The sequence below is a fragment of the Pollachius pollachius genome (assembly GCF_949987615.1).
Source record: "Pollachius pollachius genome assembly, chromosome: 5".
Taxonomy (NCBI): domain Eukaryota; kingdom Metazoa; phylum Chordata; class Actinopteri; order Gadiformes; family Gadidae; genus Pollachius; species Pollachius pollachius.
The window spans coordinates 25075085-25097981 of NC_136938.1; the positions used below are offsets into that span (position 1 = coordinate 25075085).

At 46.3% G+C, this 22897-nt stretch overlaps 1 protein-coding gene across 1 annotated transcript; it reads right to left on the reverse strand.

The window, feature by feature from the left end:
- Nucleotides 1-406: 406 nt before the first annotated feature.
- LOC307075963 (aminopeptidase Ey-like) lies at nt 407-21997 on the reverse strand. The gene is made up of 21 exons (XM_079736744.1): nt 21837-21997; nt 15978-16707; nt 15448-15590; nt 14954-15093; nt 14160-14286; nt 13673-13827; nt 13331-13444; nt 11731-11871; nt 11458-11523; nt 11232-11297; nt 10394-10569; nt 9724-9800; nt 8105-8238; nt 6793-6848; nt 6237-6384; nt 5645-5736; nt 5307-5417; nt 3307-3474; nt 2844-2984; nt 1504-1585; nt 407-1379 (listed from the first exon to the last, which is right to left on the reverse strand). Exons 2-21 carry the CDS (start codon nt 16610-16612, stop codon nt 1227-1229), a joined length of 2925 nt encoding a protein of 974 aa, XP_079592870.1. The 5' UTR covers nt 16613-16707; nt 21837-21997; the 3' UTR covers nt 407-1226.
- Between the last annotated feature and the right edge of the window lie 900 nt (nt 21998-22897).

Here is a 22897-nt window from a genome sequence, read left to right on the forward strand (position 1 = left end):
CAGTCTGCTGAGATAAGAGAACTATCTGTGAACTTTACACCTCTTGGGGCCGTGTCCGACTGACATCCTTGGAGATCCTGCTAGGGTGTTGCCGTTGGCTCAGGATGGGAAACGCCGCAGCGTTGGAAACATCTGGTATTAAACATCTGGCATGAATGTGTTGTGTGCATTGGAGCGTTGTTCTGTATAGACCTGGACTCCCAAGTTTGGGACGTTTTTCCTCTTCCTATTAACTGGTCAAATATAATATTATGACGGCCCAAAGGTGAGTCATTGACTTTTCTTAGAATACAGTTCCTCTTAAATTTTACAAAACTGACATGTCCCCAGTGTTACTCATAGACAATACACACACTCAGAGTTGAAAAAAAGATAATAAGACATTTTATCATTTAATTTGGGTTTATACATCAGATTATACAATACTATCCATTACAGACTAGATTTACTGAAACAATGCAACTGAATTTGAACCATTGACTGAAATCGAAATATTCTCTTCCACTATCTGTTTTGATTTCTTCTCTTGACATTATCTATTTATCACTGTTGTTTCAAACATAGCATAACAAGCACATAGACCAGTACAATACAGTAGGATACAGAGCAGTATAACAGATCATTCATGAAGAAAACACTTTGCACAATGTTGTACTTTATTCAACAACACCTTTACAACTGACCTCCTCCAGTGTCACATTCAAATCCAAATCAATTAGCCTGTTAGTCAAATGCTTTGTACACAGTTTAATACCATTGTCGACATTGTAGATATAAGCTATGACACACAGGAAGGACACAAGCACACACAAATCAATGTAAAAAAAAGCACCCCACCTTTAACCAAAATAAGGTCCACAACCTTGTCACAAATAGCTCCGCTTAATTTTGATTTTGAATTATTAATTATTACGGTGTCCCTCATCAGATAGATCCACAGTTTCAGAACCCACACGTTATAAACACAGGTGGTCAAGGGACCCTAGGGGCACTACATCATTCAACATCCTGCTCGTGGAGCTGATTCAATCCCCGGAGAAGGAACTGCTAAATTTCTCAACATGTGGACAGCTATCCACAGGCCCTGTTACGGTATCGAGGCCTTATGTACACAACCAATTCTGCGCTGCTACGTCACTCCTTGGACTTTGAGTGTAGCACCGGAATCCCCAGGAGAGACGTATCATTACGACTCCTTCTAGCGGAGGTCCCTTCTGGGTGGGGTTTCACTTGGCCCCTCTGGACAGCCAGTCCAACACCTGGCCTCTGCTCTCAGCCAACCATCTGATGTTTGCCCTGGTATTCTCTATCGCCTGCTCCAGAGCCAGCGAGGCCGAGCCGAATCCTACCTTGAGGTTCTGCTCCTTGAAGCGCTCCAGCTGGAGACAGAGAGGAAGAACAGAACAGAGCGTGAGAGAGAGAGAGACGGGAGAGGTTGGATTGGACATCTGATTGATATTGGCAGGTTGATGTTTTCGTTTCTTTAGGGAGGGGGGATTGTACCTCTTTGAGCTCAAACTCTGTGGAGAAGCGTTGTGTAATCCCGGTGATTAGACCAGAGAACGAGAAGGAGCCACGTCCGTACCTAGACGCAGACCGAGGTAGTGACAGACAGATCATTAAAAACCCCAAATGACTCATTATCATCTTCGTTCGCTGATCAATAGAGAGCAGATGTTTCACTCTGTTGACGGAGGAGGCTCTGATCCTCATCACAGCGTTTACCAGAGCTTGTCCATCATTCAGGGAAATACTTGGAACCTGACGGGTGGGAAAATCTCCCTGGAGCCGTTCTACTGAATCACGTGCCGCACACTACACCCCTGCCACCTGCTCGGCCTTAACCACTAAAAAACGACGAGGCTGTGGCTTCTTTTTTTCTCCCAACCCAAATTACCCAAATGCTTACATCTTGTTTATGTGAGAAGGTCCAACTGGGATATTCTCAAAATGATCGCTAAGAAACATTTTGAACGCTAACTCTGAGGACTTATGGCCCGTCAAACAGGCGAAAGTGGTCATTTTGAGTTGAGTTAGTTTTAGAATGTGGTCTGAGCCCTAGTGACCATGAATTGCTGTACGGTTGCCAAAGTATGGTTCTTATTGCAGCAATATGCTGGGACATGAATTTGTGTATTTGTGAACTTTTTTATAGATTGGATTATATGGTATATTCTAATGCTATCTTTGCTAGTCTTGTCAAGCCTTTGACTGAACGTCTGAAAGAGACCTCTTAGCTTCAATTCAGTGGCTCACTAGTCTCACCAACAAGACTTATGATAAATCATTTAAAGTCTGATGGCAGATGAATCCAACCTGGCGTGATCGGGGCATTTCACTTTCTTTCGCTTGTGTTGACCAATCGTGTTGCTGGAGGGTGGAATCTGTAAATGTCTTTGAACAGCAAACAAAAAACCTTGACTAGCAGCCAGACTACCACCTACAGCATCCTGTCCGGGCGCTGATGTTTTTATAATGAGTGAAAAAGGGTTTTCTCCAGTGTAATAGCAAAACAGGAACAAGCTCTGTTCTTGCTCCCCTAGAAGTGAGACACCCCCAGATAAGGGTCTCACTGACTCTTTGAGAATTGATCTTGAGGTCCCTCTACTTTTTTATATAAATGTGTTAATGGAACAGCACCTCTTTACATTACACACTTTCTGAACCCCTTTCTGTCCCAAAATGAGCCCTTAGGTCATCTCCAGTTGTAGATAACCATCCCACTAAATATTAGAAGTTGGAAGTTGGCTCTGCAGTCATAAAAATACAACATTGTTGATCTCTCTTGCAAACTCTGCAATTTTCTTATAATTAATTAAAAAGGTGCACCATGGAAAACCTACTTATCGAAAATGTAACCCCAATTTTCCCGGACAAAGTTCCATGCGAGCGGCATTCCCACGACGTTCCGAGCCACGGCCACGATGGTGCTGGTGGCGTCCTGCTTCCGGATCTTTGTGGGGTCTATGGAGTACTGCAGATACCTGCCCCACGGAAAACATACAAGACCACTGAACCACAACCTGGACTTTATGATCTAAAGGGTCTAGAAGGCACCTGTTGGTCCTCTGCGAAGATAGATGGACAGGTGTGCACTTCATTCATCCAGTGTGGAAATCATTTTTGAGAGTGGGAATTTGGTTGCAACAGCAGCAGAAGAGACAACACAGAAATGAAAGTAAAATACAATAAAAAATGAATTATTACGATTTCAATATGTCAGTGCAAATGCAGAAATGGGCAGCATGGATAACTGCGTGATGAGCGATCCCCCTGGTGGATGTTTGTGGTACTGTTTCTACAGACCTGTGGAGAAGCCACGGGGCCTTGGTGCAGGCCAGGGCGCTGCGGAGGCGGGCGGACTCTGTTGCCACGGTAGCATTCTGAAACATTCTCCAGGCAAAGTCCCACTCCTCCATTCCCCCGAAGGCGATGGCACTGCAGTACACCGTGCTCTTCAGGTTGGGATGGATCCTGCTCCACATAACGTCAACACAAGACAGGGTCAGGGTTCAACCCTCCCAAGGCTGAATAAGGCTTTAATGAGTGTGTTGCCGTTGAAAACACACTCGCCGGCAAATTTATTTCCGTATCCCATTGTTGCGACCTACATCCATACTGCTCTCAGCCACTGATGGTTTAGTGACTGTAGGGTAAGACCTAGACTGTAGGGTGAGACCTAGACTGTAGGGTGAGACCTAGACTGTAGGGTAAGACCTAGACTGTAGGGTAAGACATAGACTGTAGGGTAAGACATAGACTGTAGGGTGAGACCTAGACTGTAGGGTGAGACCTAGACTGTAGGGTGAGACCTAGACTGCAGGGTGAGACCTAGACTGTAGGGTAAGACCTAGACTGTAGGGTAAGACCTAGACTGTAGGGTAAGACCTAGACTGTAGGGTGAGACCTAGACTGTAGGGTAAGACCTAGACTGTAGGGTAAGACCTAGACTGTAGGGTGAGACCTAGACTGTAGGGTAAGACCTAGACTGTAGGGTAGGGTAAGACCTAGACTGTAGGGTAAGACCTAGACTGTACTTGAGACCTAGACTGTAGGGTGAGACCTAGACTTTAGGGTAAGACCATAGATTGTAGGGTAAGACCTAGACTGTAGGGTAAGACCTAGACTGTAGGGTAAGACCTAGACTGTAGGGTGAGACCTAGACTGTAGGGTGAGACCTAGACTTTAGGGTAAGACCATAGATTGTAGGGTAAGACCTAGACTGTAGGGTAAGACCTAGACTGTAGGGTAAGACCTAGACTGCAGGGTAAGACCTAGACTGTAGGGTGAGACCTAGACTGTAGGGTGAGACCTAGACTGTAGGGTGAGACCTAGACTGTAGGGTAAGACCTAGACTGTAGGGTAAGACCTAGACTGTAGGGTAAGACCATAGACTGTAGGGTGAGACCTAGACTGTAGGGTGAGACCTAGACTGTAGGGTGAGACCTAGACTGTAGGGTGAGACCTAGACTGTAGGGTAAGACCTAGGCTGTAGGGTAAGACCTAGGCTGTAGGGTAAGACCTAGACTGTAGGGTAAGACCTAGACTGTTGGGTGAGACCTAGACTGTAGGGTAAGGTATAAAAGATAAAGCTGATTACATCAAACACAACAGTGACAGTTCATGTTCTCCCTGATTGAACCGTTTCAGCTCATTCACGTCAACCCAGTATTGAAGAGCGTATGTTGAAGAGTACGAGACTCAGCAGCAGCTATATGTCAGCCTAGAAGGAGATCCAGCTGAAGAAGAGCCAAGTATTTATCTGATGAAAGCCCTCGGCGGTGATTGCCCTCCGACTGTCTTTCCAGATGATGATAATACTGAAGAATGTTAGGTTATGTTTGTGTGAATTCACAAAAGCATTGCTGAGGCAATTGATGAGATGGAGGTAGGGTTCTAGTTCAGGTTCTAAAGACACGCAGGGCTTCATTAGGTGGATGGGAGGTTCTATAAACATGGTCCCTGGGAGATAGTTGGAGGTTCTCTGAACATGGGGGGGGTGATGCGGAATAAGCAAACACAGCACAATGATAAATGGTCTTGTGATGTGCGGGGATGTCTGCACCATGTAGACCCGGTAGGTATTATGGTTGTATAGGCTGGATATGCCTTATTTACAAAGCATTGTTCATAAGGTCATAAGTTCATAAGTCGCGGTTCAAGCGTCATGTTTCTTTGAACATGCAGTCCACCCACTCTGCTGTCAGAGCTTAACAATGTCAGATGCGGTCGACACACAGCTGGTGGCCGTATGAACCCTGGGTTCACACAGGGACTATGGATCAGGTTTGGTGACGCTGTCTTACAGGTTGTGTTCCGGATCAGCCATCCACTGGGAGAACCACCTCAGAGCCAGCTCTTTGCAGTCCTTCAGCCCCATGTTGCAGGCCATGTTAAGGGCATTGATCTGGTTGTACCTGGGTCAGAACACACACACACACACACACGCACACACACACACAGTTTAGAAGCTGGTTCACACACACAGAGAGTTTAATACCTGGGTCAAAACACACAGAGATTAGTACCTGGTTGGGTCACACACACAGAGCTATAGAGTCCACCGTTAACTCACAGGGTATAGACAGAGCAGGTAAACACATGTCAGTGAGTTCATTTGTTTAAAAGAGTTGGTCATTCATACTGGTCATTGTGGCCGGGTGGTACTCGTGCCCAGTTAGCCGTCATCGTCCTGTAGTACTCAAACAGCGGCAGGATCTGTTTTCTGATGTAGCCCTGAAACACACAAAATCACAAAGGGCACAGGCGTTAGTGGGCTTAGCTGGTAGTGGTGACTCAGGCTGGCACTGGTGGTGACATGCAGTTGCTCATGTTTGAAGATAAGGAACTCAACATTTAAGTTGAAGTTTCAGTTCCTGTACGAGACCTTTGCATAGGTTGCATGAGTTAATGCAGTTTTAGGAAACGAGTATTGTTCTGAAAAAAGCTGGTGCTTTTCCATACAGGAAGCTATTATATTAAGCTGTTATCTATTTTACAACATATTGTATGTCATTTGCCTAAAAAATTAGGATCGATGCAAACACATATTGATGCATGATTTTTAAACGTTTATTTTTGTGCCAGGTAGTGTGGGCATGTAGTGAAAATATAAAAAAAAAAGCTAGAGAGCCCTGTGTTGTTGCACATTTAAATACACCGGTATAGTGTTAGTTCATCACGTTGAGCAGGCTGGTATAGCAGTGAGGATACAGTTAGGGTTAGAAACAGTGTACCTGCAGATGCCCGTAGACCTCGGTGCGGTCGAACATGAGGAAATAGTAGTTGAGGTTACTGAGGGCCGAGGCCCAGGGGATGTAGTCCCTCTCCTTGGACAGGTAGCTGGTAGTCCTCAGAGCCAACGTGGTGTTGATCACCTTGGCCCTGCACAACGGCTACATGTCAAAACCGTTGCCAGGATACCGCCGCACAGCGTTGCTAGCATACCAGCACCGCATCGCTAGGACACCGGCACAGTGGCGGTAGGATAACACCACGGCGTTGCTAGGATACGTCCACTGCGTTGCTGGGATAATACCGCGGCGTTGCTAGGATACGGCCACTGCATTGCTAGGATACCACCCCACAGCGTTGCTAGGATACCAGCACATCTTTTCTCCCTGATGTTTTTATATTTACCGTAGTCTTTTATGCATTCATTTTGTTAATTGTCTGTTATATTTTATGCTGTGGATTGTTTAATTCATTTACACACTGATATGATACAAAGCAGGATATGGGACCATCATTTTCCATGTTGTAACAATATTGTATGTTATTATATATATTTACCTGGCCAGGTTAAAGGCGTCATCCAAAAGTTGTGCTCTGTTGACGGTTGGTATAGCCTGAAGGGGCAGAGGGAGAGCACATACACACACATACACACATACACACACGCACACACACGCACACACACACACACACACACACAATAAAAGCCTACACACCACAGGAAGCTAAGACTGAAGGGATACGTTAATGGGAAGGGAATACAGTTTTAAATACTTTCCAAAGATATACAATGTGTTCCAAGTAGTCGCTTGAACAGTGACAACCCAACAGGTTTGTCTACAAACAAGCAGATAATTTGGCACTATTTCCGTCGTTGTGGTTATTAGGTCACCTGTGATGCATCACTGGTTCAATTTGATTAACCGCTCCTTCAGGTGGAGGAACCTGTCATCGCATGACTAATAATCACCATCATCAGAACATCTGTTTGTTGTCAGACCACAATCTTGTGTTGTTACTGTCTTTCCTTTAGGGTGAATGGGTAACTAGTCAGAACACACTGGAAAGTAAATAAAGGTATATTCCCCTCACATGAACAGGATGCAACTCGATGGTAGTGGCTAAAGGAAAACTAATGCTAACCAAGCGAACTCCCCATCTGAATGTACAATAATTAATTTGGAATTCAACAACTCTGACAGGCAAACGCCTATTTACCGATATCTCAGCGTATTTCTTTGAGGATGGACTGTACGAAACAAGAGCTAGCCACTTGGGCTGCGTTCCAAATCGCATACTTTTTATTTTACTTGTAGTACGTACTGCAGCTACCACCTCACAACGTACATACTGTTGCACACAGTATAAATACAATTGTGACATAGTACAGGTGATTTCACTGATCAGCACACCTGTAGTGCCACCCACGTATCTTCTGCTGGCCAAAGGATTGTGGGGCAGAATAGCCAAGAAAGCAGGCCGGCTTGCACACTGCGAAACACGACCGGATGTAGTCCAACATCCTGGTAATTTTGGCATACTGCATTTTCCATACTATGTATTGGGACAAACCAAAAAACGTTCTGGCGTACTAAATAGTGTGGTAGTGTGGGTGTTGGACCGCAGGGTTGGGTGGTTCTCCCCAGCACTGTTCTAGATTTATTTTTGCATTTTTATGCTTTATAATAGAGTGAGACAGACATGAAGGCACGGGATACAGAGCGGAGGACATGCAGCAAAGAACCACGGGCAGGAATCGTGCCCGTGGCCGCTTTGATCAGGACAGAGCCTTAATGGTGCGCGCTGTAACCGGTTAGCCACTGGGGCACAACCTCCTGGGCAGACGTAACCAGCTGGTTCCCAGACTCACCTGGTGGTCGGTATGCAGCAGGTTCAGCAGCCGCTCCCAGTTCTCCGGGTCATAGTTGACCCTGAAGTATCCCGAGACGTTGGTGTTGGCCAACACCCACTGGTCCCCCGCTGCGATCACACGGCTCTGCACGTCTGCAGAACCCAAACACACCAAGAGAGGAGGGAGAGAGAGAGGGAGGCAGTGGGGAGATAGTGTGAGAAAGGGGGAGAGGCAGAGAGAGAGACAGAGAGAGACAGCAAAGAGAGAGAGAGAGGGGAGAGAAGAGAGAGGGGATAGCTGAATTATTTATCTGTTAGCAGCGTGTGAGATCCACAGTAGTCAGGGCGGGACTCTAACAGGTATAGGTTGGTCCAGTAGTTTTGGGCTTGTCCAGTAGGTGTGGGTGAGAAGGTAGGTTTGGGTTGTTCCAGTAGGTTTGTGTTGGGTCCACTAGATTTGGGTTCCTCCAGTGGGTTGGATGGGTCCAGAAGAGTTGGTTTGTACATTAGGTTTGGGTGGGTCTAGTCTAGTGGATCTGGGTTGGTCCAGTAGATGTGGGTCCAGTAGAACTGGGTTGGTCTAATAGATCTGGGTTGCTCCAGTAGGTTTGGGTTGGTCCAGTAGGTTTGTGTTGGTCCATTAGATCTGGGTTGGTCCAGTAGATCTGGGTTGCTCCAGTAGGTTTGTGTTGGTCCATTAGATCTGGGTTGGTCTAGTAGATCTGGGTCCAGTAGGTTTGTGTTGGTCCATTAGATCTGGGTTGGTCTAGTAGATCTGGGTTGCTCCAGTAGGTTTGGGTTGGTCCAGTAGGTTTGTGTTGGTCCAGTAGATCTGGGTCCAGTAGGTTTGTGTTGGTCCAGTAGATCTGGGTTGGTCTAGTAGATCTGGGTTGTTCCAGTAGGTTTGTGTTGGTCCAGTAGAACTGGGTTGGTCTAGTAGATCTGGGTTGCTCCAGTAGGTTTGTGTTGGTCCATTAGATCTGGGTTGGTCCAGTAGATCTGGGTTGGTCCAGTAGGTTTGTGTTGGTCCATTAGATCTGGGTTGGTCTAGTAGATCTGGGTTGCTCCAGTAGGTTTGTGTTGGTCCATTAGATCTGGGTTGGTCCAGTAGATCTGGGTTGGTCCATTAGATCTGGGTTGGTCTAGTAGATCTGGGTCCAGTAGGTTTGTGTTGGTCCATTAGATCTGGGTTGGTCTAGTAGATCTGGGTTGCTCCAGTAGGTTCGGGTTGGTCCATTAGATCTGGTGGCGTCTGGGCGGCCTAATGTTGGTATGAGGTGGGGTTAGTCTGGGCTGGGTCGACTTGGTTTAGAATGGAAGGGTGGGGCGTGAAGTTCAATAAACAGGCCTGAAGTAAACAGCGGTGGGCCTCATCTGTACATTTGCGCGGCCACATGCCAGCGACCGTAAAACTACAAAATAGATGTTGATCTTTAAACCGTTTTCCGATTTACTTCAAAGGGAGACTTCAGAAGACTAAATATAAAGCGGCCGATAGCTACTTTCCGTGAGTAGAGCTGAATATGGTCTACACTCCTGCCCCTGAAATAGGGAGCGACTTTATAAGGTTATGGTTAGTTAACGGCCAATAAACAATATTATTAGAACGTGTTTGCCGCAGTCTCATGACATCAATACCTGTCTTCTTCAGGAGCCAGAACTGCTCCTGTTTGACTCCGCTCTTAATCCATTTGATGGGAACGAACCAGGTGTAGCTGGAGAGAGAGAGAGAGAGAGAGAGAGAGAGAGAGTGAGAGAGAGAAAGGAGAAAAAAGAGTGAAAAAGGGAGAAAGTGAGAGAGGGAGAAGCGAGAGTGAGAGAGACAGAGAACAGGGAAAGAGAGCGAGAAAGATAGAGAGGGAGAGTTACCAACACATGGATGCTTAATCTATTACGCACCTGTGATCATGTGACTGTCCATGTTGGATCTGTTGTTCCCATATTAACTTTAAAAGAGCGAGAGATCCGGTGCGTGTTGCATGAAAAGGAAATCAAATCGTCAAAATACAAATATATCGTTAATCTCAAATCTGTATTCATAAGATTTAATATTAAAAGCAACCCAAATCACACCTGGTTTATTATGGCAGTCTTTTGTCAGTCAATACAATGAAAGGCTCATCCAGCTCCCCAACTAGTGTAACATTTACGCGACATTCAGTTCATTCAGTTCCCAGTCTAAGGACGTCATGTTCAGGAGATTGAAGCAGTTGCTATCGTCCCGTCCTGGGCGAGGGGAGACTTTGAGTACCGATCTCTCGTCAACCGATCCGAACAACAAGTAGGAAGATAAGGAGTTGATGGGTACTTGAAGGGGGAGACCCGTTCCACCACAGCCTCGGGGTCGATGAGGAAATGCTGCTGGCTGACGTGTCCGGTTCTGGTGTCCACGGTAACCACCGGGAACCCCATCTGCAGGACCCATCGGTTCATGATTTCCTGAACTGAGTGAGGGAGACTGATGTCTGGGTTTTCCTCTACTGCCTGAAGAAAAAGACAGAAAGACAGGTATAGACATGGAGGAATAGAGAGATAATAGATGAGTTTGACCAAAGGTTGAAATCATTGTAGACTGTATTGATTTAAATCAACGTAAAATTCAGCGTTCATAATGCTGCTTTTTACACTGCTGTATTATATTATGGCGTAAAATGTGCTGGATAAATAATCCAAAACGTTGTATTTTACGCCGCTAACCGTTAAACGCATATTATTATGCATATTATGGCGTTTTGAAATACAACAGCTTAAACAGTGGCGTTATCAAAGCCTAAACGCCAGATTTTACGTTGATTTAAATCGATGTGTGTCTACAATGAGGTAGTCTAGGCCTTCTGTGTGTGTGTGTGTGTTTGTATCTTTGGGTGTGGTGTTGACACTCACACGAAGTGTGTGTGTCGTGTCAGTGTATGTCATCACCAGGACACCAGTGGTCAGTAGGGAGAAGGTCTGACTCAGCTGTGGGGGTTAAACCAGCTGACAGGAACTGTCTGATGAGGCTAGTCAATCACAACAGGCACTCCTCTGTGAGTCATTTCAGCCTTGCCTAAGTTTCAGTTACCAAGAATCAAATTAAGCTTGTCTGTGTGTGTCTGCGTGTGTGTGTGTGTGTGTGTGTGTGTGTGTGTGCGTGTGTGTGCGCTTACCAGCTGCAGATGGTCCCAAAGGTCTGTGTACACGGTGTTATTGAAGGCGAACATGTGCAGATAGGACTGAGGAAACACCACAATATTTTCCTTAACACATGAGTGTTAAAAGCCATGAATGTGCTTTATATGTAATGTTTACTATGAAACACACACACACACACACACACACACACACACACACACACACACACACACACATGTATACACACAAAGGTATACTCACACTGAGCCCTTTGGCAAACACAGGCTCTGAGAGAAACTCGGACAACATCCGTAGAACGGATGCACCCTGAGAGGACAAAACACACAAAATACATCCAGTCACATTGTGTGTGTGCGTGTGTGTCTGTGTTTGTGTGTGTTTGTGTGAGTGCGTGTGTGAGTGCATGCGCGTGCGTGTGTGCGTGTGTGTTTGTGTCTGTGTCTGTGTGTGTGTGCGTGTTTGTGTGAGTGCGTGTGTGTGCGTCTGTGTGTGCGTGTGTGTGTGCGAGGGCACCTTGCTGTAGGAGATGGTGTTGAACATCTCGCTGATCTCACTGGGCCGGTTGACCTCCTCCTCGCCGCGGGACAGCGGGTGAGAGGAGGCCAGGGCGTCCACCGCCAACACCTTATGCACATCAAAGATGATGTGCTCCTTCTGTGGAGACACACACACACACACACACACTAAAGACGCACACTACTCCAACCAATAACAACTGCAAAAGTGCAATTCATCGGAAAGGTATGATCTGTACTTAATCACAGCTACTGTCTGTCCTTTATCACAGCTACAGTGTGTCCTTTATCACAGCTACAGTCTGTCCTTTACCACAGCAACAGTGTGTCCTTTATCACAGCTACAGCATGTCCTTTACCACAGCTACAGTCTGTCCTTTATCACAGCTACAATGTGTCCTTTATCACAGCTACAGCATGTCCTTTACCACAGCTAGTCTGTCCTTAATTACAGTTACAGTCTGTCCTTTATCATCTGTAATTTCTGTGATTTATCACAGCAACATTCAGTTCTTTATCACTGCTATGCTCTAGTCTTTATGACAGTTCCAGTCTCTTCCAGTCTTTACAACAGTAATATCATGTCCTTTATCACAATATAGTCTCCATCACACTTACAGTGTCAAAGTCCTTACAGTCTATGAGGCCTTACCACCATGGACATGCCCGATCTCGTCTGATCTCGGAAGCTAAGCATGGTCGGGCCTGGTTAGTACTTGGATGGGAGACCGCCTGGGAATACCAGGTGCTGTAAGTGGTGTCGGGTGGTGGCCAATAGGTGGCACTCTTCCCTCTGGCCTTAACATCAAGACATCCGATGCCCCAGTGCAGTGACGGGGACACTGTGCTGTGGAGGGCGCCGTCCTTCGGAGGAGACGTAAAACCGAGGTCCTGACTCACTGAGGTCATTAAAGATCCCCGGGCACTTATCGCAAAGAGTAGGGGTTTCCCCGGTGTCCTAGCCCAACCAGGCTCATTCAATCAGGCCCCCTAATCATCCTCCTGTATAATTAGCTGACTCATTAATTCCCTCACTCTCAAGCTGGTGTGTGCTGAGCGTTCTGGCGCAGATTGGCTGCCGTGCATCCCCAAGTGGGTGCCACACACTGGTGGTGGTTAGTGAGGTCCCCCCTTCACTGTAAAGCGTCTCTGAGTGTCTAGAAAAGTGCTATATAAATTCAAATCAATCCATTATTACTTTATTACAGCTGCAGTGTCAAAGTCCTTCATCACAAACAGTCAATCACAGTCCTCACAGCTCCAGTCATCCAAGACCTCATCATTACAGTCTATAAGTCTCCCATCACAGCTCCAGTCATCCTAGACCTCCTCATTACAGTCTGTAAGTCTCCTTTCACAGCTCCAGTCATCCAAGACCTCCTCATTACACTCTGTTAGTCTCCCATCACAGCTCCAGTCATCCAAGACCTCCTCATTACAGTCTGTAAGTCTCCCATCACAGCTCCAGTCATCCAAGACCTCCTCATTACAGTCTGTTAGTCTCCCATCACAGTGACAGTCATCCAAGACCACATCATTACAGTCTATAAGTCTCCCATCACAGTGACAGTCGCTGTCTCTACAGCATTTCTCCTTACGATGTCCCAGGTGGGCTCTGCGTGGTCCGCCCCCAGGTACTCAACGTACGAGGCGAAGCCTTCGTTCAGCCAGAGGTCGTTCCACCACCGCAAGGTCACCAGGTTCCCAAACCACTGAGGAGCAAACACAAGACACCATCTCACGCGGCTAGATGCAGAAGAACACCTGGTGTATATAGGGTTAGGGTTAGTGTTAGTGAGTGTAATGAATGAATATAAATAAAAAAGCCTTTAAAAAGCGATCTTTCCATCAATGGACATCCAGTTTGGAATCTGCGCCCTGCGACTCTCTCTCCACCTGCCTGCGCTCGGACAGGATGTGAGGTCGTCACACAGTCCTACCATGTGAGCGAGCTCGTGGGATATGACGGTGACCACCCTCTCCTTGTTGCCGGTGGAGGAGGCGACGGGGTCATACAGCAGGGCCGTCTCCCGGTAGGTGATCAGCCCCCAGTTCTCCATCGCCCCCGCGTTGAAGTCGGGCAGGGCTACTTGGTCTGGGTTGGGGGGGCGGTGCAGCAGAGGAGAAGCAGCTCGGTTTAGTTTATCTTAGCGGTTTGTCTTAGTGTAGCCTAGCCTAGCCACTGTCTCTTTAACTGAACCAAACTTACCCTCGTCAAAGGGATTTTAATGTGACTTTCTGTCATTCTTTCGTTTTGTATTCAAAACCCTCATCTTTGACCTAGTGTACCTTGCATGTCCAAAAAAAAAATCCTTAACCACAACACCTGTCGAAGATAAACCTGGGACTAGTAACACTAATAACGGCCGAGCCAAAGCCAGCAGCTGAATGACGGCCACCAAGACGGGAGGATGTGGAGGAAGTCACCTGACTTGGAGAGAGGGTAGGGGGTGTTGTAGTAGCGCTCGTAGAATTTCAGAATGGCTTCCGTGACGTTGAGAGCGTAGTTCCCCTGGCCTTCCGTGATGGCCTGCCTCCGGGCCCAGATACGAACCTGCAGTCGGGGTTAAACCCTCATGTCAGCTCGTGGTTTTGTGGGGCTGAGTGACATTCTGACCTTGAGTCCCCTCGACGACGTGTTTTCTCTCTTGCCTGAGATCAGCTGTTTTTTAATTCATGAACCCATGATCTTGGTTCAGGGCTGTGAGATTACGACTCGCATTTAAGGGCATTACAACCTGTGTTGTTGATCGGAATGTGCATTGAGTTCCTTAAAGGTCCGTTGACATGCCACAAGGTGTGAATGGGATTGGCCTTACAAGCCGTTTTGAAAATCTGCCCCTAATGACATCACAAGTGGGCGTGTCCACCTAGATGTGTGCTGGATAGATCAGTTTACCGGCCTACCCAGTGGACTGTAGCAAACATTGCTCATCTATCCAGCCCACATCGAGGTGGACACGCCCACTGGTGATGTCAGAAGACGCAGATTTTCAAAACGGCTTGTAACGGCTAATCACACTCACACCTGGTGGTATAATATGTCCTTGAGTGTCGTGCGTATATTTTGTAGCATGGGCTGGCAAAGTGGGACTGGATCCCCTAACCCCGTTGGGCCTGAATCAACTGGGAGCGTCGGTGTGACCCGTCTCACCTGCATGTCTCGGTCCTGTGCTCCCTGTAAGTGACCTGTCTTACCTGCCCGTAGCGACCTGTCTCACCTGCAAATCTGTCTTTTGATCTCCCTCTATGTAGGAGAAGCCGCTGACGATAAAAGCCAGCAGGTAGGTGGACATCCTCTTTGTGGGTTCAAAGGTCGTCCTGGAGAGTGGGATCCCGTCCAACTCCATGTGAACACTCTCTAAAGAGAGAGAGAGAGAGAGAGAGAGAATCATTTTGTAATGATTTAATGATGTCATGAGGATGTCATGATGTTGTGAGGTTGTGATGATGTTTTCATGGTGATGTAGCATGTTCTGATGTTGTGACGATGACATGATGTTGTCATGGTGTTGCAGTTATGTTCTGATGTCATGATGTTGTCATAACGATGGCATAATGATGTCACGGCGATGTCAGGACAATGTCACGACGATGCCATGGTGGTGTAATGATGATGTCATGACGTTGTCATGACAATGTCAGGACGACGTCAGGGCGATGCCAGGACGTCGTCAGGACGAGGCTACGATGTGACGGCGTCGTGTGAGCCCACCCATCTGCTTGCTGTTGGAGAGGGCGCTGGTCCCCTGGGGGTGGGTGAGGACAACGCTGAACGTGGCCTTCATGGCGGGCTCGTCGAAGCAGGGGAAGGCCTTCCGGGCGAACGTCGCCTGCATTTGAGAGGTGGCCAGCACCCTGGCACAGGGCAGAACCCACGTTACCGCAGCGTAACATAACATACGTCGTATACATCAAAGGTTCTGTTGTGTAGTGCTGTGTTGCACGCCATTACCATAGTGCACCCAAGGTAATGTGGTGCTGTGTTGCACGCCATTAACTTAGTGCACCTAAGGTATTGTGGTGCTCTGTTGCACGCCATTAACTAGGTGCACCAAAGGTAATGTGGTGCTCTGTTGCACGCCATTAACTTAGTGCCTTTTTTTTAATTCGTCCTCCCACGTGTTTCTATAGTCTCTGTCTGTTGTTGATGTTTAACGTATGGCCCTCAACCATGTCTAACTTCCAGCTGGTCTCAACTTTCGGCCAGTAAAGAGTTCTGAGTCTACCCGGAGCTGAACTTACTTCTGGACCCCGTCCTCCGTGTACTGGCTCCTGTAGAAACCCTCCAGGTCGTCCGCCAGCTCTCCCTCGAACTGCGTCTCCAGCAGGTAGTCCCTCCCGGCCTTCAGCGCTCCGTCCAGCTGCAGCACCAGGTACTCCGTCTCCTCCTGCAGCCAGGAGGTCTGAACCTGGGGCACAGGTTGGGCCGGGTCCAGGGCCTCCAGCCGGGCCTCGTGTCCCTGGAAGAGGGTGAAGTTGAGCTTGTTGGCGTGGATGATGACGAGGTCGGTGTCCTTCAAGCAGACGAACCGCACGGTGGAGTTCCCCGTGAAGATGAAGAGGCCCCGCCCGTCTGGCTCCAGCCGGGGCCACAGGGCGATGTCGTAGTGCACGGGGGCCAGGGTGTCCGGGAGCCGGTACCGCTGCCAGGGCTTCTGAGGGCCCGGGCTGGCGCTTGTGGAGGAGGAGGACAGGTCTTTGATGGAGGAGGTGGAGGAGGCCCCAGCGCTTGGAGCTCCATCTCCGGGAGCTCTGCTGTTCCTGCTGCGCTCCTTGTCGTACACCACGGACAGGGCGATGATGGTTACCAAGGCGATGGCGGCCAGGAGAAGCCCGGCCATGGCCAGGTTCCTGCTGAGGTAGAACCCCTTCGCCATGTCTGTCTGTGGGTCAGGACAGACGCTGCTCTCTCCGTTCCTCGGTTTATGCCTGACCTATTAACTCGGCCAAGAGGAGACCTCTCCGTTTGTACCTGCGGAAAGACTGCAAGCGTTATGGAAAACCCCTTGGCAAGCAAATCTGAGACACAAAAATGTGCTCATACGGGTTATATAATAATCGTAATCTGTATGCTGCGTGTTCTGAATCTCCTTAAATTTCCACATTACAAAGTCTCCCTGTAGTTTCAGGAGTTTCAGGAGCTTAGGAGGCACATCGCTGATCTCTAGTCTGCAGTCTACAGTCCAGACCCTTCCACCCCTCCCCGACCGAATCTCAAATAGTACAAAGCTTTCAAAAGCAAAGAAAACCCTAAATGTTTCAAAGGAGTCGTGCCAGGTTTGGAAGGGAGGAAACTCAAAGGAAAGGGAAAATCACATATTTTGACTGGCTGCTCTGTAGCGAGCACTATTTGTTAAAGCCAAACTAATAGCTGGATGAGAGTCTAATCTCTTGACTTTCATTAAAAAACCTAAGAAAGTTTGATAGTTATCCGGGTCTACTAGGAGTAGTAACATATAGGTATATTAGACCAGCATTGTTTAGCACTATGCCGGCATAAAATCACTTGTGGCTGTATAAGCATTCCTACAACCATGTTTATTGATATTCAAGATAGTGTTTAGTAGTTCAATTAGAGTGTACTCCAATACTACTAACCCTAAACAGATCCAATATCCAAATAAGAACAACATCATCTGTGAGTCTTGATTCATTGGTAATCGGTGTATGTTGTAGCTGTGAACCTTTAGCAGCACAGTGTGATAACATTATCTTCTCACGATAACATTCACTCCTTTTGCACCATATACAATCTATCCACTGATTGCTGTGATTTCCCCCTCTGAGGAACCCTATCAGCAAGACTTCATCCGGTCAAAATATGTCCTGCGATAATACCATCGTTTATACAAGAATTATATCCACAAAACATACAGCACAAACAAACACACGCACACAAACCCACAACATACACACAGCATACATACTATGTTCCCACCAGAGTACAACACTACTCACATAAACCAAACACACACAAATGCATACACTCATAACATAGTGACACAGTACTAACAAACTACCACAGTACTCACATAGTGCTACAGTACTAACATAGTACCACAGTACCAATGCAGCACTGACATAATATCGGACTGTAGACACAGACAAAAACTACAAGGACATCATGAGCACCAAGGCAATTTGACTTTAGATTGGCTATTTAACAAATCTTTAACGTTTATTAAAAAAGGAAAGGTGGGACATTAATTGGAATGCCCAGACGATTAAAGAGGGACTGTTTTATTAGCAAATTCAGACATTTATTCATGTTTAGTTGAAAAAAAATACATCTGGAAGTGATGTGTCGGAGAGAGAAAAAGATAGAGAAAGAGAGAGAGAGAAATAGAGAGACCACACAGACAGCCTAGCGCACGGCCAGTAGCCCACCACCCAAACCTGCATCACCGTTCTGTTTAAAAGTAAAACATCAGAACCGGTTAATCTAACTGGTAGATAAATGAGATACATAATTCCCAAGAGTAGGTCATTAACTGAAATGTACCTTTACTGCCACTAAAATAGGTAGCATTATGGTTGAAAGAAGTACAACAACAAGACAATCATAATAAAATAAAATATTTAATGTGTTCACACACACACACACACACACACACACACACAGAAAATGCAGTTAACCCCTATAAGACTCCTGATGCTGACCAGAGAACTGTTGCAGATTGACTAGCCCTCTCATATCATTCTTACAATCTCGTTCCCGTGTAACAGCAAACAACCACCAATGCTAACAAGCAGAGAGAAACCCATATGGTCTTGTGCTTAACGAATCATTCAACAGATAAAATATAGTCTTATTCCTAACAAATCATTCAACAGATCACATATGAACTGTTTTGCGGGAAACGACCACAGCCTCAATGAAAACTTCGCTAACAAGGTCAAAGAATTTTAATGCGCTGGAAACCGGCATAACTCGAGTGATTTTGGAACCGAATGGGGCCCACTACAGTCCGCTGTCCCACAGAAGAAGTGAAGACTGATAGTGAGGGAGACAGGGAGGGAGGGCTGAAAAGGGGGAGAGAGAGAGAGGCGGGAGGGAGGAAATCGATAGATTTCTAATAGCTTTATTTATAGCTTTTATATCAGATTATAATCTAATACGTGAGGTCATTAAGTTTTACACAAAATAGAAAGTACATTAATAATCAATTAATAAAGTAGATGAATAATAGAATACATCAGAAGATAGCATCCAAGCCAAAAATTTACAGCAATAATAGTCGCCGCCCGCCCAACTTTTGATCCCTAACCTCTGCAAGACCAGCAGGCTGTCAAAGTGTTTCATTGCTGTGTGATCATTAATTACTCGCTAATCATCTACTTCTCTCTGGCTCTGTACATTCCGATGTACAAGCGTTCCGTTCTGTTTACATTTTCCCTCTCCTGATAAATTGCTGCGTCTATGTGCCTAATAAACAGTATAAGCAGCACATTTTCCAGTATTGAAGCCAAGAAAGCAACAGAGAGATAAAAACCTGAGAAGAATTTCTAACAAACAAAAGAAGGCTATGTAGAGAGAGAAAGAGACGCAAACACACACACACACACACACACACACACACACACACACACACACACACACACACACACACACACACACAGAGAGAGAGAGAGATGGACAGACAGACAGACAGACAGAGAGAGAGAGAGAGATAATCTCTTAATGTTTAGGACTATAAACAGACAGCAGCTATCTTGGCTTAGCTCTGTACATCCGGTGCCTGATAAACATCTGCCCTTTGCGTTGAGGTGGCCTGGGTGCACCTCCTGAGGATGCTGATTGGATTCTATTGTGTCACAGCAGCCCTCTGGTGAGGTTTGTCAGCCTGGGTATGACTAAGTGCTGTGGTTAACATCTCAGGTGGATGGCGACGACAACAAGAGCTTATGTGACCTGCGGGGAAGAGCTGAGACCTTTATCTCAGTGGAAAAGGGCGCAACAATACCCTACTTCAGTTCCCGACCCACTAGCACCACCACAAGGTCCCCGTGTTCGAACCGAGCTCATAGAAATGACCAGAGAACCAGGTTCAGTCAAGGGCCAATGCCGCAGACCGGGGTGAATTCCTTTCTTAGCCGAGAGCTAACAAAGTGTGGGAATCCATGTGAATGCGAATAACTTGTGAATAACTTGTGAAGAACTCGAAGCCAGGCTTCAAGTTATGCTCCTGTGGCCGAACCATAGTGGCTTGGGTCAAACAGTATGGAAATACGCGATAGACATTGATAGACAGATGGTTCATCCAATCATGAGAATGATAGAAAGTGGCTAGTCTGTCTGGGTATCTCTTCTATCTGTTGTCTGTCCATAAACAGAAACATGTTATTGTTAGTGTTGTTACGCCATGAGTGATTTTGTTTTTGTAAATATGTCACATTTTGGATTACTTGACCATTAGCGACACAGAGAGACATTACGGAGAGCTGTTGAGATGGAGGAGACAGAGAAACATATACAGTGAAGGAGAACGAGAGATGCATACAGAGTTGAAGGGGATGGGAACACAGAAAGATGGACTGGAGACAAGAGGGGACAGAGACAGAGGGAGGGACAGAGTGTGGAGAGAGAGAGAGAGCGAGGGAGGGAGGCAGAGATTGAGAGAGAGAGAGAGAGAGAGAGAAAGGAGAAAAAAGGGGGAATGTGCATTGGAAAAAGATGGAGACTGAGGAGAGAGATGGGGAGAAGAAAAGGTTTGAGAGGGAAGAGAGGTGAGACAGGATTTGGTATTTGACACTAGACACTAGATCTATAGACTATACAGTGACATAACAGAGAACTTTAGATATAAGAACCAGTATCCCCCTCTCTTCTCCTCTCCCCCTCTCTTCTCTTCTCTATCCCTCCCATCGCCCATCCTGATTGCTTCCACCCCTCCATCCTTCCACAAAGTAAGTAGAAGTAAATAACGTAGTAATACTGCACTCAAGTCTGCATAAACACATACAGTGTGATTCAGTGCCTGTCACACACACACACACAAGCCTCATTTAAGGGTTTTACCCAAACTTTGTAAAAACAGTTAAGCATTTTTTGTAAAAGGGGATCATGTTGCAACACTGGGCAAACCCCTGAGATTTACTTTGCAGCTTAAAAACCTTCCACATGATAGTTCTCTAATACTCTGAACTCTCAAGCTTTCTCTGCCCTTGTGCTCTTTTCTGGAATATTCAAAGGAAGGACCTTTATGTGTTATCAGCAAACCTCACCGTGAATTTGGGGAATTTAACTTTACCTGAATAGTACTGAAGAACGTCAGCCACTACTGCGACTATAGTAGTGGTTGACGTTCTAGCATGCCCTGCCAAGAGACACTTGGCAGGGCATGCTAGACCCTCTCTGTACACTCGGATTCTCAGAGTATTGCTGCTATTGTTCTTTTTGGTTATTGCTTTATGTCTTTTTTATTTTTTCCAAGCACAGCACCAGTTCTCATTGTGGTTCCCACTGGTAGCCAGTCTGAACTTGGTCTATTATACTTTACTGTACTTACTGTATCATAATGTATAGTATAGTGTCAGCAATGTCTGTTGAAAAACATGAAACGGAAAATGTCTGGTTGCATTGCTCATAAATGTCTCTCTTGTAGTTCAATCCTCCCTGGAAGAACTACAATAACTATATTTGAATCTATATAATATTTATAAAGCACTGATATACTGCACTGGACGATGAGTGAATATCCGAATGTCTGTCTGGACAGACACACACACACACACACACACACACACACACACCCATCCACACCAATTGTAAGAGAGAGGGTTTTAATATTCAGTTAGTCAGGCATTGTCTCTCGCCCTTCCCTCCAAAACTGAACCGTTAAGTCCCGTCCCTGTCGTTATGCTTCGAGGAATGCTGTTTTTTCCTGCGATTTTGGGAGTTTGGTTGTAAGCGAAAACACCTGTTCATGAAAGCCCAACTCGACTGGAAATCAACACTGCTTGTTAACAGTTAAAGTTAGATGGAAATGTTCCCATGTCCCGGACGCCTAAAGTCTTTCACTTCAGTCTTCCTCCGGGGAGGAAAGGAAAAGCAACTTTAACGTTGACTGGACTTAACACTCAATAACAAGAGTGACTTACCTAGTCTTATCCGCTGCCTGTCCACTGCTTGGCTGGATGGCGAGTGTGTGAGCATGTGTGTGGCAATGTGTGTGAGTGTGTTTGTGTTTGTGTGCTTTTATGTGTGCGTTTGTGTGGCTTTGAGTCAAAGAGGCTGATGTAGAGAACCTTTTTTCTGCATCTGTGAGGGAGTCGAAGGGAAGCTGAGTAGAAGGGGGGGGGGAAGTAGACCGAACCGCAGCCTTCCTGGGCGGGGACTCCACAGGAGAAGAAGACTCAGAAGACCAAGGGTGTGGGTCTGGGGTCTTTGTGTGTGAGATTTTTTTTGGGGGGGGGGGGGGGGTTCTGTGCGATTGTGCATGTGATTGTGTGATTATGGTTCCTTGTGTGTGTGTGTGTGTGTGTGTGTGTGTGTGTGTGTGAGAGATAGGGGTTCTGTGTGTGTGTGAAATGGGGTTGGGTCAGTGTGTGTGTGCAGGTGGGTAACAGGTTGTTTGAATATCTGTGTGTGTATGTTGATTTCAAGAACTCCAAATAAAGGCCACACCTTGTTGTGTTCCCGGGTGTGGGACGGTCTCCGTATCAAGACATAAGCTGTGTGTTCCATGAACATGCGTGTGTGTGTGTGTGTGTGTGTGTGCAAGCATGCCAGCGTTTCTGGTTGTGTGTTGTGAAACCAGCAGCCTCAGACAACGGCTCCAGCCCAGAGGAACACATAAAGACAGTGGTTTACCATCTGGGTCAGAAGATGTGAACTATTGCTGACTATTGTCTGTTCTATGTGGAATATAACCATAGTATAGTAGAAGTATAATAGTAGTTAACATTGGGGAATATATTTGAAGCAATAGTTGCTGACACGATGCAGGTTTTATTATCGCACTAGTTATACTGTTCTCAATATATACATAGATATAAACGGGAAAGGGATGAGCCTAACAATTGGTAGTGCTTGGCACCTGGTTCTATGAACATCCTTACTGTACTGACTGACTGAGGGATATAATGTTGTTTCTCTTTCTTCGGACAAATGTACTTATAAGTCGCTTTGGATAAAAGTGTTTGCTAAATGCCCTAAATGT

Excerpts from the sequence above, each read along its gene's own strand:
- LOC307075963 (XM_079736744.1), bottom strand. The coding sequence starts at position 16,612 with ATGGCGAAGGGGTTCTACCTCAGCAGGAACCTGGCCATGGCCGGGCTT. Across the intron at positions 9,801-10,393 it reads GAACGGGTCTCCCCCTTCAA|CTACACCTGGTTCGTTCCCA; the intron begins GTACCCATCAAC and ends CTCTCTCTCCAG. Across the intron at positions 6,849-8,104 it reads TGCTGCATACCGACCACCAG|GCTATACCAACCGTCAACAG; the intron begins GTGAGTCTGGGA and ends CTGCCCCTTCAG.